Below are 18,093 nucleotides of genomic sequence, written 5' to 3'. Positions count from 1 at the left end.
CCATGTCCCAGTTTGCCCAGGATGGTTGGTCACTGTGGTCTTGGTCACCCCTGGACCAGTTGCAGAGAAGGCTGAGTGGCCTGATGGAGCTGTGTCAGGACAGCCTGGGAGGCCTTTCCAATTACATTAGCTTCTGGTAGCACTAGAGGGAGACGCTAGCCCTCGCCTCCCCTCCCTTTCTCCTTCCTGTGACTCCCTGGGAGATAGTGATTTCAGCAGCCAGTCGAAAGCAGGCTACACCGTGACCTACCAGGAGTGGAATCCCCAGCTGTACAGGGGCTGTCAGCACCACCTCCAGGCAAGAGCTGAGCAAGGAGGGGAGGTGGGAAGGGCGTCTTGAGTGGTTCAGGACCTGGACTCTGACAGACGGGCTGCTGTCCTGCCCAGGCCAGGACTGATTGCAGGGCAGCAGGAGGTGGGCATGCCAGAAGGGAGAGCCCTGCCTTTCCCCCTCACCATGCCCTGGTATGTGAGGGATGGGGGAGTCCCAGCCACTGGATACCTAAGCTGCTTCTCATACTCAGCGGCTAAAAATATGCAATGGCTTTGCTAAAAGGTGCCCAACGGAAACCTACAGGAGGTTTCCTATTAGGGCCGCGCCTGCTCGGGCTGGAGGCCGGATGCTATGCCTGCCATTCCAACCACCCAGTCCCAGCCTGGTACCTCCCCCCTGCCAGGGCCTCAGCCTCCACTCCATTAACCCATGTGCTTCTCAGGCCCCCAGGGCCTTGCATTGCCCTCCCTCCCCTGCACCCACTGGGTGGCAGCATTTGGGGTTTGGTCTTGACCCCCAGAGCAAGGCCCGGGTCCTCGGCCACCCAATCGCAGCCTCACCTACTCACTGTGTGACCTTGAACAGGTTGTCTAGCTTCTCTAAGCTTTGCTGTCCTCACCTGCAAAACAAGGAGACCACAGGATCCAGAAGCCCTTGGTGGGAAGGGCTCGCGCTCTGGTTGAAGAAGAGGCCGGCCAGGACATTTGTCTGGAAGCTCATTGTGCTCACCGAGCGGAAATGTTTCTTAGGCGTGGCTGGGGTCCTGCTGGAGATTATGGTACAGTGACTGCAGGGCCCCTTGGTACAACTCCTGCCTACCTGTCAGGGTTGTAGTGACTGGGCAGAGACTCTGCTGGGCCCCAGGCTCTCAGCCAACACTGGCCCAGCCTCGGGACCCCCAGCGGGTAGATGCAGACACTGTGTTAGGTCAGGTCGCGATGGGGCCCCACGTCTGAATTTGTAACTGGCTCTCCAGGTGAACCTGTTGAATGACCAGGTCGAGAGTCGCTGACGGGGCCTGGCACAGAGCAGGCCCTCGGCCCCTGTGAACTATGTCCCTCGCCTACTCCTGAGCCTTAGCGGGCTTCCCTGTCACACGGTAATGACCTGCCCATCTCCCCTCTGGGGCCGCTGACAAGCTCAAAGAGAATCCTGGGCAGCTGCAGCTGCACAAACGGGGAGAAGATGGCGAGGAAGCCACCCCCCGTCTGGACTGCTGGCAGCCAGGGGTTGGGCAGTGAGCCATTTTGGTCCCCGGCCCAGAGGCTTCTCCTGCAAGACCAGAAGGAAAATGGTGGCGCAGGGGAGGGCAGTTCCCCCTTGCCCTCCACTCTCTGCCCTTCCCCAGGCCCCACTCTGCAAAAAAAGCCTGAGAAAGAGATTCTCTCCTTGGGAGATGCAAGTCTGCTAGGCAGGACATAGCCTCCGTACAATGTTCTCCTCCTCACTGGGAATTCTTCCCACAGTAGAGCTTCAACCGGCACAGCCAGGCATTCCGGACAGTCTCTCCCTGTCTCAGGGCGGTGACCCTGGCTCAGGCTTTCCTGGACTGCCAGATCGAGGATGGGGGCAGATGGGAACTCTCCCACCTGCCTTTTGGAGGCAACAGATTCAACAGGTTCCCCTTTCCCCCCATCCTTGTTACAGTATCATTCGGGCAGGTGGGCTTATGAACCACAGCCCTTGCCCAGCTTGGATGACCTTGGGCAGTGGCTGAACCTCTGTTTCCTCATCCGCAAAATGGGGATGATAGGACCTCCATAGTGTGGATGTGAGGATTGATAGAGGCTTGAAATACCAAGGAGGTCCTCAAGCAGGGCAGCTGGTAAGGGGAAGGTATCAGAAATGCGTGTTCCGGGCCTCAGATCCAGCATTCCGACTCACTGGTTTCTGTGTCCAAAGTTTGGGAAACAGAAGCCTCGCAGAGGGGGATCCCCTCATCCTTGGCTGTGGAGGCAGATCACCTTGGAGCTTAACAAATGCCTCCAAAGCCCAGGCCACCCCCCAGATTCATAGGATCAGAATCTCGGTGAGTGTCCATGAGGGTGACTCCCTTCCCTGTGAACCTACTGCCCTTTCCTCCAAGAGACCCCCTCTTTCCAGCTGGCAGACCTAGCTGGCCGGTTGGCATATTTTCTTTGATCCCAGGGGAAACGGAAGCCATTTCCTGGAGTCTCCACATTGATCACCAGCCAGCCCCACCTGAGCACTTAACAGACCTCCAGCGTAGTAGAGGCTCCCTGAGGACTGGCGGATGAAGGGGTGCTGGGAGGGGCCGAGGGCAGTGAGGGCAGGACTTGGGAAGTAGCCTGCTGCTGAGTCTGGGATAAATCCTTGATGCGGGGCGAGGAAGGCTCCAGGCTGGGGCAGCTCAGGGCACCAAACAGTTATTGTCAGTGACAGGATTTGAATCCAGTGCTCACTTACTCAGAAGCTCAACCTTTGTCCATGCAGTATGCTCTGCCTCACTCCTACTGAATCCCAGGTTCCCAGCCTGAGCTTTTCTGGTCAACATTCAACTACAGCCCCTATTTATCCATCACTTATGCCAGGCCAAGGGATGCAGCGGGAGGGAACAAGCCACAGTGTGACCTCAGGGAGCCTTGGGTTTAGGATGGGGGCAGACTTTAATCAAAGGGTCACACAAATCTGTAATTACGCAGAGGCCAGCGGAGGAGGATGTCGGGAAAGACAGGTTTGAGGAGGTGACATTTCAGTCGTGACTTTAAAGGCTGAGTGCGCAAGAGCGAGCAATGTAAACAACTGGGAGGGGAAGCGCTGCAGGGGAGGGGAGCGGGCTCCCGGCGCGGGGCAGGCCCTGGGTTCTAGCGACCACCCCCGGGGCCTGTTTCCCTATTAACGAAGTGGGTGGAAACGTGCCTCACCCTCCCCCATCGGAGGACGGACGGGGGAAGGTGCCTGGGAAAGGACACGAGCGGCCCACCGAGCCCATCCAGTTGGGCCGGGGCGGGGCAGGGGTGCTCGCTGCGGGCGGCGGGGAGGGGCGGGGAGGGGCAGGCGGACCGCGCCTGGAGGCCGGGCTGGCTGGGACCCGCAGGCAGGCGCGGCGCGCAGTGCGTGCGGCTGCGGAGCGCGCGGCTCGCCGGCCGCCGGCATCACATGAGCATCCGGCCCGTGGGTGCCCGGCAGCCGCAGCCCTGCAGCCCAGCGGCCGCGCGCCTCCGCACGACCCTAACCATGTCTGTCTGTTGCTTCTTTTTCAGGGACTATGGCAGTTCCAAGAGGAAATCAGGTAAGGGAGCCTCCGGGCGTTCTTCCCTCCAGCCTCCCCTCCCGCTTCGTGCACGCGCCGCTCCGACCCTGCGGAGGACTTTCTGGGGGGCTTGTTCTCGCCCGCCTGCCCTGTGGTCCTGTGGGCCAGGGTACTCCCTGTGGTTGCCCCCCTCCTCAGTCCACGCCCCCTAAGACCTCTGGTACTCGCGCCTCCTCCTCGCACCGCGCCCCTCGGGCTCTCCCGGTGGGGGTGGGAGCGGGTGCGTGGGGAGTGTGGGGATGCCTGTGAAGGGCCTAAGCCCCCGCGACGTGTGCAGCCGGATCCTCCTCCTGGGCCTGCGGGGCCAACTCCTGGGCATCTATGTGGTTTCTCCCTCGGTCCTTCCCGCGGTGCGGCAGCGATGGAAGGGTTAATAGAAACGAGAGGCTGGGTTTTCGCCGTGGGAAGGTGAGATCCAGGACCGAAAAGGGGCGGAGGGGAAGGGAGGGGAGTCGTGCTGCAGAGACTGGGTTTTTAACGGCTGCAGCGCAGACCTTCCCCTCCTTCCCCAACTCTGAGCGCGTTCTCCACCGTGCCGGGGTGGAGGCTCTGCCCGATGGGAGGCCACCGACCCACCCTGGCATCGGCCCAGCAGGTGCCGGGCTCACTCCGAGTTTGCGAAGCGGGTGGAGACGGGGAGCGTCGGGGCAGGTCCTTGGACGCTGGACGCTGTGTGCTGGGCGCAGTCGGCTGGGGTCAGAGGAGGATTCTCTCTGGGTGGGGGAGGAGGGACTAGGCGAATGCCAGCACGTGGGCGGGGTGCAGTTAATTGGGAGAGGGTGGCCCCTTGTACTTAGGGCCGTGTTGTACTGGAGTTGGGGCGGGGACGGGAATGCAGCGATCTATGTGGGCTTGTGTGTTGTCCGTATTTATGGGGGTGGTGAGTTATGGGGGTGCGCAACCATCTGGGGCTCTGGCCTTGGGGATGTGGGAAGTGTGTATGAACCCCTGGCTACATTAATGGCTCACGTTGTAGGGAGATACTTGTGCCAGGTGCTTTGAACTGTGGATCAGAAGAGGTCTGTGTGCCCTGTGTGTGATGGATGGGCTGTGAATTGGAATAGTTGCGATTGCATGGTGCGTTTCTGAGTGTGAGTCCGTATGTTTGTGTGTATAAGTGCTTATATATTCACTGGGATGAGGAAAGATGTGTCCTGGCTTACATATGGGGGGAACATGTGTGTACAGGGGGTTGTGTGTGTTCATGTGGGGCTTCATAGTTGTGTGCTCTTGAGGGTATGTTTACTTGTTTGGGTGTGTGTGTGCCAGTGTGTTAGGATGTATCCAGTTGTGCGTTGGTGTGTGTTTGTGTCTAGCTGTGGGATGAGACTGCGTGTGCACACATGCCTGTCACCTGGGGAGGGGTGCTTCAGGTATGCCCGCCCCTGGTGCAGAACAGCATTTCCTCCATGAACAGGGGGTGAGGCTGCCTCATGAACTTGAGGAACTGCAGCATCTCCTCAGCTGTCACTTGCAGCCCGAGCCATAGGTAGGGGAACCTGGAAGGAGGGGCAAACATGGGATTGCGTTCTGTCACACCGCTCTCCCGAAGAGAGGTGTAGTGGCTGGTTGAGCCTGGGCTCAGATTCTTTTTTTATAAATTTATTTATTTTTGGCTGCATTGGGTCTTCGCTGCTGCACGCGGGCTTTCTCTAGTTGCAGCGAGGGGGGCTACTCTTCCTTGTGGTGCGCGGGCTTCTCATTACAGTGGCTTCTCTTGTTGCGGAGAACGGGCTCTAGGCGCGCCGGTTTCAGTAGTTGTGGCGCACAGTCTCAGTAGTTGTGGCTTGCGGGCTCTAGAGCACAGGCTCAGTAGTTGTGGCACATGGGCTTAGTTGCCCCACGGCACGTGGGATCTTCCCGGACCAGGGCTCGAACCCGTGTCCCCTGCATTGGCAGGCAGATTCTTAACCACTGTACCACCAGGGAAGCGCTGGGCTCAGATTCTGGCTCTGTGTGACCTCAGGCAATTTTCATAACCTCTCTGCCTCGGTTTTCTCTCCCTAAAAAAAACACAGATAATGATGGTCTCTACCTCACATGTAGAAGATTCAATAAGTTAATGTGGAAAAGTCCGTAGGACCCAATAACTGCTGTAGAAGTGTCAGTTTATTGTCGTCAGCATTACCTTCTGAAGCCCTGGGACCCTGGGTGAGTCCCTTCTCTACTCTAGGCCTCAGTTTCCAGCTATAAAGTCAAGGGCTGGGCCTCATAACCTCCCAGCTGCCCTACCCTCAATCTCTAAGGCTCAGGTTCTGTGCTGCTTCCTAAGCAAGACAGGGCCCCACCCAGGGAAAGCTTCCCTGGTTTCTCTGCCTTCCACTCTCCAGCCAGGAAAGGGATGGATGGAAAAATTTAATTTACGCTGCTTATGATAATGGCCACTTAGTGTCATGGTTAAAAGTGCCAGGTCTGGAGCCAGACTGCAGGAGTTCAGAGTCTGGCTTTTCAGACCTTGGGCAGACTTCCTACTCTCTCCGACCCTGTCCTCCCTTCTGTAAATTGGGGATAATATTCTTATCCATCTGGTAAGGTTAATTTTATGTGTCGACTTGGCTGTGCCCTGATATTTTGTCAAGCGTTTTTCTGGATGTGTCTGTGAAGGCATTTGTTTTTGAATGAGATTCACTTTTAAATCAGTGGACTTTGAGTAAAGCAGATTACCCTCCCTAATGTGGGTTGGCCTCATCCAAACAGTTGAAGACCTTGAGAGAAAGACTGACCTCCCCCAAGCAAGAAGGAATTCTGCCAGCACCTTTGGACTTGAACTGCAACTCTTCCTTGCGTCTCCAGCCTGTCAGTCTACGCCGTCAGGCTGTGGGCTCACCAAGCCTCCCGAATCACGTGAGCCAGTTCCTCTCTCTCTCTCTCCCTCCCTCCCTCCCTCCCTCGCTCGCTCGCTCGCTCTCTCTTGCTCTCTCTCTCTCAATATTCTGTTCTGTTTCTCTGGAGAACCCTGATCAATACACACCTTATATGGTTATAATTAAATTACATAAACTTCTATATGTAAGTGTGCTTGGACCACTGCCTACAGTGAGAACTGGACAGTTCTCCCAAAGTGCTAGCTACTGTTATTATTTAGTGAGCATCTACTATGTGCTGGCAACTTTACATATATTTCTTAATTTGCTGCCCAGAGCCATGTTGCATGGTGGCTGGTAGGATTTGCATTTCACAAATGAGAAGCTGCTGTCTCCGAGGGTGGCTGCCTGGAGTCTGTGGCAAAGTGAAGGTTTGAGTTCATACTTTGGGCTTCACTCAGTGATGAATGCGCGTGAAGCTTCCCAAGGTCGCTCCAGTCAGGGATGTTTGCGTGGAGAACATGAATGCTTGTTCCCTGGTCATTTCTTGTCACATTTTAGTCCTCGAAGCCCCAGCTTATCCTTGGAGGATCTCTTGGAGGGATCTCCTGTTGAGCACAGAGCCAGGACTACAAGGCAGGCCTGGGGAGGGTGGAGTCAACAGGAAGGAAGTTCTCAGGTGGCTGACAGCCTCACAGAGGAGGCAGGACTGGCGACCTTGAGACCCCAAAGACAGTGTAGCCTCAAATTTATTTCTGCTCCTCGCTCCACAGAACCTGCTCCTTCCCGCATCTTCCTTCTCGCTCCATCCACCCTGTTGCTCAAGCCCAGCATCGGAGAGGTCATCCCTGACTTCTCCCTTCCTCTCACTTGCCCACCTGACCTCCAGATCCATCCCCTTCTTCCCACCTCCACCGTCACACCTGTTGGAAGCTCCCTTCGTCTCTCAGGAGGACCCCAGCTTCCTCCTCAGCCTGTCCTGCTCCCAGCCCAGCCCCTCCACCACCGCAGCCCAGAGTGAGCTCTTCCACACATGGATCAAATACTGTGCTTTTCTGCCTAAATTCAAGATTTCCCATCCCACCCAGAAAAACTCCTTATCCCGGGCTTGCAGAGCGTGTGTGCTTTGGCCCCTGCCTGCCACCCTGCCCCAGGCTCTGCCCTCATCCCCGTCCCCACTTCCCACCCCAGCCCTCTGCTCAGCTGCGCCCATTACCTTCCATTCCTTAAACACTTCGGGTTCGTTCTCTCCACACAGTCTTTGCATTTGCTGTTCCCTCTGCCTGAATACTGTTCCCCATTCTTCCACATGGCTAGCTCCTTAAGATTTCTGCTTGTCACCTCAGAGAAGCTGCCCCTACCTCCACTGTCTAGCTGCCCCTGTAGGTCTCCCTGCTTCTTGCACATCACTAACCGCACTCTATCTTGTGGGTTTTCTGTTCATTATCTGGGTCCCACCACCTTGGAGGCAGAGACCTTGTGGCAGGGCTCGCACCAGTAGCAGGTCCCCTGGTGCTTGTTGAATGGGAGGGTGGATGGAAGAAGGCGTGGGTGCATGAATGACGCTGCAGGTCAGGAAAGAGAGGTTGCTAAAGCCTCAAGTCAAGAACGTTATCCGGGAAAAGGAGGAGTTTTTTTGATTAGGGGTGGAGAGCGGGGGCTTGCTAATCGAGAGACAGCACTTGCGCAAAGATGGGGGAGCAGGACCAAGTGCAGCTTGTTTGCAGACCAGATACTGCAGCTGACCTATTGAGCACCAGCTGTATGCCGGTACCGTGTAAAGTGTTGAGGTTATAGGAATGTGCCTTTCTGCCCTCGGGGGGTTTGCAGTCCGCTCTGGGTGATGAACTGTGCAGACAAGAATGTACTGTTGGACAGGGAAGCAAGGAAGTGGCATGGTTCCCTGAGGAAGAGCAGTCCAGGCCAAGGGCACAGCCAGTACAAGGGCCCAGGGGTGGGAGGTCTGCGGCTGGGTTGGAACGTAGGGAGGCCAAGGTGTTAGGAGGGGAGAGCAGCCATGTCGTGGGCATGCGGCAGCAGCAAAGACGTGTAGGGCCTTGCCAGCCATTTTAAGGGTTTTGGCTTTCACTGTGAGATGAAGAGCCCCTACGGGGTTCTCAGGAAAGGGGGACATAATCTGACTTAGATCACAGAAGGATTTTTCTGACCGGTGAGTGGAGATGGTTAAGGGGAGGAGACAGGTGATGAGAGGATGAGGACTCTGGCAGCAATGGAGGGACGAGATGGATTTCCATGATCGGGTGTGGGCCGTGGGGGGCAGTTTATGTCAGATTGCCTGGGCTCCCGTTCTCAGCCACACGACCTTGGGCAGATCACCTGAGCTCTGCGACCTCACTTGTTCTGTTGTATCAGTCAGGTTCAACTAGAGAAACAGAACCAGCAGGAGCTATCAGATTTCTGGCAAGGAACTGGCTGATGTGATTGGGGGCAGGTGAGGCAAGTCTGAAACCCAAGAGCCGACTGGGGTTGCCATCCACAGGTGAAATTCCTCCTGCAGGGAAGCCTCAGCTCTGCCTTTAAAGCGTTTCAGCTGATGGACCCAGGACCCCCTCGGAGTATCAAGTGTAATTTCACTGAAAGTCAACTAATTATGAACCTGATCCCACCTGCAGAATACCTCCCCAGCAATTCCTGGATTAGCGTGTGGTTGAATAACGGGGATTGTAGCCTAGCCAAGGTGACGCAATAAAAGTGATGGACACACCCATGAAAATGGAGTAGCAGCCACCTGCAGGAAGGTGCCGATGATTCAAGGATGTGATGCAGTTAGAGGGCTTTGTGCCGGGCCTGGCAGTAGCAAGAGTCTGTTGCTGTTAGCTGCGATTGGCCGCGCCCCCCTCCCGGTGAGCACTGCTGCGGGAGCTCAGAGGTGGGCTGGAGCAGCCCCCCCCCAGAGCAGGGGCTTCTCTTCAACCTGAAAAGATGGGCTGGGGCGCCCAGAGTTCTGGGAAGCTGCCTGGCTCCGGCGCTGGTTGGGGAGTTCTGACTTGCACCACGAGGGGGCGCAGGTGGCCACGGATCCTGTGAGACCATCCTGGCCCTGAGATTGTGTCTGAGGCCCCATCCCACCCAGGAGTCCTGTGATGAGCTGCAGCTCGTTTATATGCAAATGAGGTTGCTCAAGAGTGTTGCAAGTTTGTTCTTCGGGCTAGTGTTGATGTTCCTCGTGAAATCCTGTTTACTTTATACTTTTCTTGGAAACTTGGTGAGCTCTGCCTGCTTCCATTTAGTACCATACAGTCTGCATCGTTGGATGGAGTTAATGAGATCAGCATACTGTAGTTTCACTGCGGAGAAGCATGTCGCTTGGAGTTCAGAGTTTAGGTTTTGGCATCAGACAGGGTTTGAACTCCTGCTCTGATATGTGTTTGCTTTATGACTGGCAGCTGCTTAACCTCTGACCTTCATGCCCCCATGTGGAAAACAGGGGTAAAAAATAGTGCCTGCCTCTATTAAAGGTAAGGATTGAATTAGCAGGGGGCCCAGCGCATAGCAACTCCCAATGATAGCAGCTGCCATTGTTGTTATTTTAAGTATTGATAGGTTCAGAAAGGAGGGGAGAAGTTGGTCCTACCTTGGATTTGAGAGTAAAAAGACATGCTTGAAGCATTATTTTCATTCTCTGAGCCCAGGGTCTGGCCCCAGAGGAGACAGAACCTAGACTCAGAACATTCTGTAGAGTTAAGAACACAGGCTCTGGAGCCAGAATGGCCTGTTTTGTGTCCCAGCTCTGCCAGCTGTGTGGTCTTGGCAAGTCCTAACTTCCCGGTGCCTCAGTTTCTCATCTGTGGAATGGGTATAACGATAGCACTTCACCAGGTTGCTTGAGGCTTGAATATGTGTTAATACGTGTGAAGTGTCTGGTGCAGGAAACACTAAGGGTTAAGCCTCTTCTATTATGAGTAGGAGGCAGCACCGTGGATATCTAGCAGAGGTCCACCGTGGAGGTCCCCCAGCAGAAGGGACCACTGGCTTTGGCATTTGCCCTCCTGCAGGAGAGACTCCTCTCAATCAGAGGGGGAAGGCAGAGTGTGTACCATCTCATAGTTGCCAGTCAGCCTCCCAATAACCTGGGCAGGTGGTCTTGTCCCCCTTTTAAAGACCAGGAGAGGTAGGTTCAGGAACCTGCCCGAAGTCACCTAGCCAGGTAGATGCAGGATTCGAATCTGGTCCTTCTGATCCAAACCTCTTTCCACTGAAGTCTGTTCCCTCCTAAGCTAGGACCCAAGGGATCCACAGGTGAACAGGACTGGGCCCTGGAGACCTCTAGCAGGAGGTTCCACAGACTGAGAGAGGGACTTCCCCAAGAGAGCCCCCCACTGCGGTTTCTAGAAGGAACCCATTGGTCACCAGGGATTCTTAATTGGGTAAAGGGTCCCTTTACAGGGTGTGACTAATATCCCCTTAATCTCTCTTTGTCTGAATTTGATCTTTAATAAGGTGTATTTGTTTTAAAGCAAAACCTGCCCATAGGTTCTGGCTACTATAAAAAGTTAGTCTACCCTCCTCGTTTTATAGAGGAAGTAACTAAGAGCGGGCCTGCCACCTGCCCAAGGTGATGGGGTTGGGCAGAACCTGGCTTCCTGCTCATCACATTCCCACCAAACCCTGGAATGAGGCGGAGGTGTGAGGAGGGCCATGGTGAAGCAGAGAGAGCAGGTCTGTAAAGCCTCTGGTCCCTCGTCTTCCCACAGGATGAATGCCTCAGTAGGACAGAGAGCAGGGCCAGGCTCTCTCTTGACCCCGGCCTGCTCTGCTCACCAGCCACAGAGGGAGAAGAGCAGAGACAAAGCAGACGGCAGCAGCCTTCACGCCTCTCCCGGAGGCTTTCATTTCTCTTAAGCGATTGCTGGTCTCCGGTCTCCGGCCCCACAGAGGTCACAGCTCAATTGAGAAAGCAGGATGCTCTCAGTGATTCATTGATGAAGGCCAGGGCAGGATGGGTTGTGACCCACAAGCAGCGGGAGTCAAATAGAAGGGGCTGGGGCCGGTGGGGGGGGGGGGGGTACTAGCCAAGATGGAGGGGCTGAAGATGCGTCCTGGAGGATGGAAGGGGTTGCGATGAGCAGAGGGGTGGGCAGACGCCCTGGTAGAAGGGCCGGGGCCTGAGCAAGGACTTGGAGTCTGGGATGTGATGAGAAGTTTGAGGGAAGAAGAGATGTCTAGCCTGGCAGAAGGAAGGGCTAGGGAAGGGACAGGCAGGAGATGTGTCTGGAAAGGAAACCTGGGAGAGTGTATCAGCAAGGCTTTTCCTTTTTTTCTTTATATAAATTTATTTTACTTTATTTTTGGCTGCATTGGGTCTTAGTTGCTGCGCAGGCTTTCTCTAGTTGAGGTGAGCAGGGGCTACTCTTCGTTGTGGTGCATGGGCTTCTCATTGCTGTAGCTTCTCTTGTTGCGGATCATGGGCTCTAGACGCATGGTCTTCAGTCGTTGCGGCACGCGGGCTCAGTAGTTGTGGATTGCAGGCTCAGTAGTTGCCACGCAAGGGCTCAAGAGCGTAGGCTCAGTAGTTGTGGCGCACGGGCTTAGTTGCTCCGTGGCACGTGGGATCTTCCCAGACCAGGGCTCGAACCCATGTCTCCTGCATTGGCAGGCGGATTCTTAACCACTGCGCCACCAGGGAAGTCCCAGCAAGACTCTTGCAAAGCTTTCTTTTCTGCCCGAGCCATCCATCCTCAGGGAGAAAGCCCAGGCTGCTTAGAGAACAGGGCCAAGACATTACTGGCACCCTCCAACGGCCAAAAGTGAACGTGTCTTGTGAAGGCGTCCATGTTCTGGCACGTCTCACCCGGGTTGGTGTTTTTAAATAATTTTTGTTTTCGTGGCTCTGGGTCCTCAGCCTGATGTCACCCTGGAGTTCAAAGCCAGCTAATTGGAAGTGAAAGGAGGCTGATTGATTTGGCTGTTCCACAGCCAGCCAGTGTGACAGCAGTGTGATGGAGAAAGTGTGTGTCTGTGCCACAACTCCCCTGGCACTGACCTACTGGCTTGCACACACAAAGCAGGGGCGAGGGAGGTGAGGGCTCCCCGAATCCTGGAATCACGTATCTCACTCCCGGGAAGGAGGCAGCTAGCTGGTATGTGGCCTTGATTCCCTCTGCCCTGCTTGCTTAGCTTCTTTCTGCTCCCTCATTCCTATCACCCGACCTCTCCTGCTGGGTAATGAGAAGATGGTCTGGAAGGGGGACAGCGTGGGCAAAGGCCAGAGGTATGCTGAGAGTCCTGAGCCTGCTATGTTGAAGTGCAGATTCCCAGGCCCTGCCCAGACCTACTGAATGAGCGTCTCTGGGGGCGGCGGCCAGGAAACACCAGGCAGTTTGATGGGCTCCCCAGGGATCCTGAGATAGAGGTGGGTTGAATTGGGGTGGGTCGTCCACGTGGGTTGATGGCAGTGTTCGGGGTATTCAGGCAGTGAGGAGGCATCAGGATCGGACCCCCAGGATGGGGCTGCTCCTGGAGGGTGCATTTAGTTGTGTCCCAAGTTGGGGGTGGGGGGCAGAACCAGTATGGGAAGGGGAGCGCAGTTAGAGGACAGAGAACAGTGGCCTGGCATTCGGGGCCTTGGAGAATGGCTCTCCACTGGCCTGCCCAGCCACTAGCTTCCCTTCTGCCCTCATCAGGAGGCTGTGACGAGACCCCCGTCCTGCCTTTTATTTCCACAAGCTTTTCCTCTTCAGAGGAGGAGACACCCACATTCTGGTCCAGCAAAGAAATGCCTTCCCACCACGGCCCTCAGCCAGAAAATAACTTGTTCCCCACTTGGGCTTTTTGGCTTATAAACATGTGACAAACGAGGCAACATTTCCAGTAACAACAAAGCCAATGAAAAACAAGGATTTGGGGGAAATGTGCAGTTATTTATTGTTTTAGCACCTTTTTCTGATCTAAAGTTACTTTGTTTAGAAATAGAAATGTGGCGTGTGTAACTCAGTTGGCTTGTGACATTCTTATAATTGGTCAGTTTTGAAATGTGACGGCAAAGAAAAATTTTCCAAAGTTTCAGTGAAACTTAGAAGTTTGCGGGGGAAAAAGTGTTTTTCCCCAACTCTTTCTGCTTTACTCTCGAGATCTTGTCATTGCCACATGTGACCCAAGCAGCTGGTATGAAGATGGATTTTCTTAATGTTAGAACTGGATTCTATTTTTTTTTTTTTTTTTTTTGCGGTACGCGGGCCTCTCCACTGCTGCCAGCCCCTCCTGCTCCGGACGCGCAGGCCCAGCGGCCATGGCTCACGGGCCCAGCCACTCCGCGGCATGTGGGATCCTCCCGGACCAGGGCACGAACCCACGTTCCCCCGCATCGGCAGGCAGACCCTCAACCACTGCGTCACCAGGGAAGCCCCCAGAACTGGATTCTTGTACCAAGAAAATTGGGCCGTGGTAGAAAGTCCCTTCCACTTTCCTTGTGCTCAGAAGGAAGAGCCCCCACTCTTCGAGATGCTTCCTCCCAATGTTGCATATCTGGCCAGTGGATGCCGTGTTGTAGTAAAAGGCCCCCTGCAGGTTTCTGGGAGCTGCCTTTCCTGTTAGCCAGGGTTCTCCCCCCCTGGGCCCTTGGATCCACCTTAGGCTCCCTGGGTTGTTGGGTCAGGGCAGAGCTGGGTACATAACTGTTCCCGGAAGGAAGGTGAGGTCCTTGCAAAGCTGTGATGACAGGCTAGTGATAAGAGGCCAAATTAGGTATCTCTCTTGGTTGGCAATAGCCACCCCCCCCAACCGGGGAAACCTTGCAACATGGCAGATATTAACATCTTTTGTCCCAGATCTGTCTGGTGGGGCAGTTTCTCCTGGTCTGTCACTCTTGGCCGTATACTGTCCCTCCCTGGAGCCTAGTGGCTCTGAGAGCCCTCTGTCAGTTCCTCATTTGCGTTTGGTCACAGGGTTCTGAGTACGAGGGCCCTTTCCCCATCTTCCTCAGTGACCACTGTTTCTCTCTCTGCTCTAAGCCCGGGGCTCAGTTGACACTAGTGGCAGCTCTCCCAGGGGTGAGGGTTTGGCCAAAACTGATAAGAAGCAAGTTTCCGAATGGATGCTGGTACCAGACTCTGCTAGGATTAGGTGGTTCCTGCCAGACCTAGAGCTGACTCACTGGCACTGGCTGTGGCTGTCATGTAGATTTGTTCAGTGAACATCTGAGTACCTCCTCTGTGCCAGGCCCTGTGGTCCAAGCCTAGGGATACCAAGGTGGATACAGTGAGGTCCGTGTCCTCAGGACTCTCAGTTGGGTCAGGGAGGTGGGAAAGTAAACAGCAGTTATGATGTGATGTCCAAGTGCTACCATGGTGGAGGCGCAGCGGGTGGGATGTGAGGGAGCCTCCTCAGGGGAGGCATAGATATGCCTGTGGGTGGGGTGCTGAGTGAGACCTTCTACCCCCGGTTCCCTGAGGTTTTAAATGAGTCGGCCCGGAGAAGAGGGAGAGCAGCTTGCAGAGGCATCTGGTCAGTCTTAGCGTTGGCTATGCAAGCGTCTCACATCCTCTAAACCGGGCTGGGGCACATCCTGCGCATCCCCCCGGTACCTGCTGGGCAGTATCTCTGCAGAGATACCACTGCAGATGGTCACTCATTCACTAAAGTTGTTGAAGCTTAAAATGTTCTAATTATAAAATTAATACATGTGCCTGGGTTGGAGAGAACTTGCCCAAAGGTCGCCTCTGACCTGTTCCTTATTGTTAGGAGGACTCTGGCTTCCACTGGTCTCCTAGGGGACACATGCCCTGCCTGTGACAGGAGGGCATGAATCCTGATTCCATACAGCTGCAGGGCCGTGGCCCGGCCAGCCAGGTGCTTGGCACTCGGAAGTGTTAAGTATCTGACAACAGACGGGTCTCCATTGGGGAAATCTTCATCCAGTGGGTCTCCCTCGTAGTTGATGATTCACCGGGATTGACAGGACAGAGAGAGCAGCCCTTTCAAGGCACAGGTAAAAACCAGGGGGACCCAGAAAAATGGCCCCAGCTTCTCACACTTGTGCAGCGAGCCAGGACAGAGCCCTCTGAGCACAGGTCTCCTTCCGGGCTTCTCCCCGGGGTGGAAGCTCAGTATTAGCTGGAGTCCCTGAGCTGTGGTGCCAAAGGTTAACTTCGTGCTCCCCAGAGAGCTCGCACACTCCTGACCCTCTCCTGTCCTCCAGGCCCTCCCAGCTGCGGCCTCCTGGGCATAGCTCAGTCACGTGAGAGCCAGATGTGGGATTTCCCAAGCAATGATATATGTGTGTGTGTGTGTGTGTGTGTGTGTGTGGTGTGTGTGTGTGTGTGTGTGTGTGAGAGAGAGCGTGCACGTACAACACACACACAACACACACACACACTCTCACACTGCTCTGTTTACGTGGCATCCAAGAGCTCAGGGGATTGGTCCAAATGCAGAGCAGGAGAGGGATGGGGGTGAGGAGAGGCCCCAGGCTCCAGCCACACACCCTGGGAGGCTGCCCCGAGCCCTGCTGAGCCCTGCTCCCACCAGACATCATAGATAAGCCAGTTGTTTTTGCTCAGACTCCCATTTCCTGCAGCATCCATCTGCCATAGACCATATTGGCTTATGTATAAAATTTTTTTTAAATCTCTTTGAAGGCTTTACCACAGATGCTGGAAGCCCACAGCCTTCCAGGGACGTTCTGCCGGGCCTGGGGGCCTGCCTATGAGTTACTCTGCACCGCACCAGCTAGGCTCAGGGCCTTTCCTGGCCTGAGGATGCCCGTATGTACCTCAGGCCACCCCAGCCAAAACCTAGACTAGAGGAAGTGCAGGGCCCTGGGGCCAAGAAGGCCCTGGAGCAGTGGTATCAGTTGGACCTCAGTTTCCCGTGAAACCCTTGGGACTCAGGGCATTGAGTGTGTGTCCTTCCAACAGCCACCATGGACTTCCTGGTACCACCTACTGTGTTCGGTGTGCCGTGAGGATGCTGACAGGGTTAGACCCTGAAGGAGCTTCAGATCTGATTGGAGAGACTCATAACAAATTTTGAGTTAAGCGCCTGCTGTGTGCCAGACACTTGCTAGGACTACAACACTATCCAGACATCTGGAGCCAATTGACACAGAGACCTGTTGAACAATACAGAGACCCTGCCCAGGGCAAGATAAGGGCAGCCTGCAACCTTGAAAAGGGGGTCACCCTCAACTTCAGTTCACGAGTGAACTCTGCCCCTGGCCCCTGCCCCCCTCATCCCCACCCCCATCTCCTCTGGCAGTGTCCAGCCAGATGTCAGCTGAAGTATTGTGATCCCTGCTCCAAAGGTGGGTGTCAGTTACAGATGCGAGGCCCTCCAGGTCTCAGCCCTGCTGCATCCCCCCTTGCCCCCGTGAGCCAGTATCCGGGGCCCTGCCTGCTATGTTTGGCTCCAGCCTGCTCTTTCCGGTAGGGTTTGGGCAGCCTGGGGCAATGAGGATACACTTGAGTGGCAGCCCTGATGGCACCAGGCAGGTGGATGAGGGAGCCACGCAGCCTCCCCCAAACCTACATGATTCCCGGAGCAGTCAGGAGTGCCTGGGAGAGTGTCTTTGATTGTAAATATCTGTGCCCCGTCCCTGAGGCTGGAGAGTCAGTTGGTCATAGCCGGGAGCCTCCAGCTGGGCATGTGGTAGATGCTTGTTAGATAATTGGCGGTTGATTATTTATAATCTGTTAGTGAAAGTCCAGTCTGGGGAAAATAAAACATTGCTTTTTTTGTGGCCCTGGGATGGGATTGTCAGGCCTGGCTCCACTGCTGTTGACTCCATCTCTCAGGGCTCTTGTGGAGAGTGAGCCGGGGGAGGGGGTGGACTGGCGGGCTGGGGGCTGGAGACGCAGCGGCTGCTTACTTCATCCTGCACCGCTGGCCTCTGTTTCTGCGGCTGCCGCTGCCTCGTCCTCACGGGCTTTGGCGGGGGGAGCTGGTGGGTGAGGGAATGGGAGGGGGGGGTACCCCAGTAAGTGGGGGAGGACCACCAAGGCAGCCACCCCAGGGAGGGGGGTGGCTGGGATCCGGGAACTCTGAACAGTGTTGAGTTTGTCTCTTCTGTGCACACCAGCACCCCGGCACGGGGAGAGGTGAGAGCCCGAGAGTGGAGGGGGAGGGCCGCCACCCCAGGGGCTACTATGGGGTCAGGCAGCAGCTGTGGAGCAGAGGCCCAGAGCCCCGCTGGCCTCCCCGCACACAGTGCCCCTCTGTCCGCCCACAGCACCTGTGTTTAACCAGAAGCTGAGGGTTTTTTGAGCAGGGTGGGAGAAGGAGGCAGACCTGCCTGCCCGGGCAGCCCCCCTGGGCAGCTGCGGTGCTCCCGGGGGCAGCCTGGGCCTCTGCCCACACCCACTTGGGCTGGGCTGTCTCTGCTGGCCCGCCTTGGCCTAGGTGGATGTCCTTGGACTTAGTCCCTAAGGGGCTGTGGAGTGGCTCCAGCCCTCACGCACCCCATTCCCCACCTGAGCCGGGAGACTGACTTGTGCTCTGACTGCATGGCTCAGCGGTCAGAGGGTCCAGCGGTGCATTCCTGCCCCGGGTTGGGCTGCCCCGACATGGACTCTGGATTCTGGGAAAGGCAGCTCCTGGAGAAGGAGGCAGGCCCCTTCCTACTGAGAGTAAAATGAAAGGAGTATGGCTGCATTTACAAAGGGAAGCCCAACAGAAATAATTGAGCCTCCCTTGGCCAATGGCTGGGGAGGATCCAGAGAATGAAGTCCCCTGTTTTTAGGCCCCTTTGTTCCCCATTCCCAACCAGCTTGCCTGGGCTCAAGTCT

At 55.7% G+C, this 18,093-nt stretch overlaps 1 protein-coding gene across 10 annotated transcripts in view; it reads left to right on the top strand.

The window, feature by feature from the left end:
* The window catches only part of SH3PXD2A (SH3 and PX domains 2A), a 249,237-nt gene that overhangs the window by 149,620 nt on the left and 81,524 nt on the right, over positions 1-18,093 (top strand). For 9 of the 10 annotated variants that reach the window (XR_004346123.1, XR_004346121.1, XR_004346119.1 and 6 more), the window contains exon 6: positions 3,499-3,527. Coding sequence is in view for 2 of the 10 variants with exons in the window: in XM_032607673.1 (XP_032463564.1) it covers positions 3,499-3,527 (29 nt within the window). In the remaining 8 variants the exon portion in view is untranslated. Of the gene's footprint in view, positions 1-3,498; positions 3,528-6,371; positions 6,393-18,093 lie in introns of those variants that run through there. The other variant, XM_032607676.1, reaches the window with a different exon arrangement.

This window comes from Phocoena sinus, chromosome 16, assembly GCF_008692025.1.
Source record: "Phocoena sinus isolate mPhoSin1 chromosome 16, mPhoSin1.pri, whole genome shotgun sequence".
NCBI classification, from domain to species: domain Eukaryota; kingdom Metazoa; phylum Chordata; class Mammalia; order Artiodactyla; family Phocoenidae; genus Phocoena; species Phocoena sinus.
The sequence above is the reverse complement of the archived record's forward strand: the minus strand, read 5'-3'. Positions and strand labels throughout refer to the sequence as shown.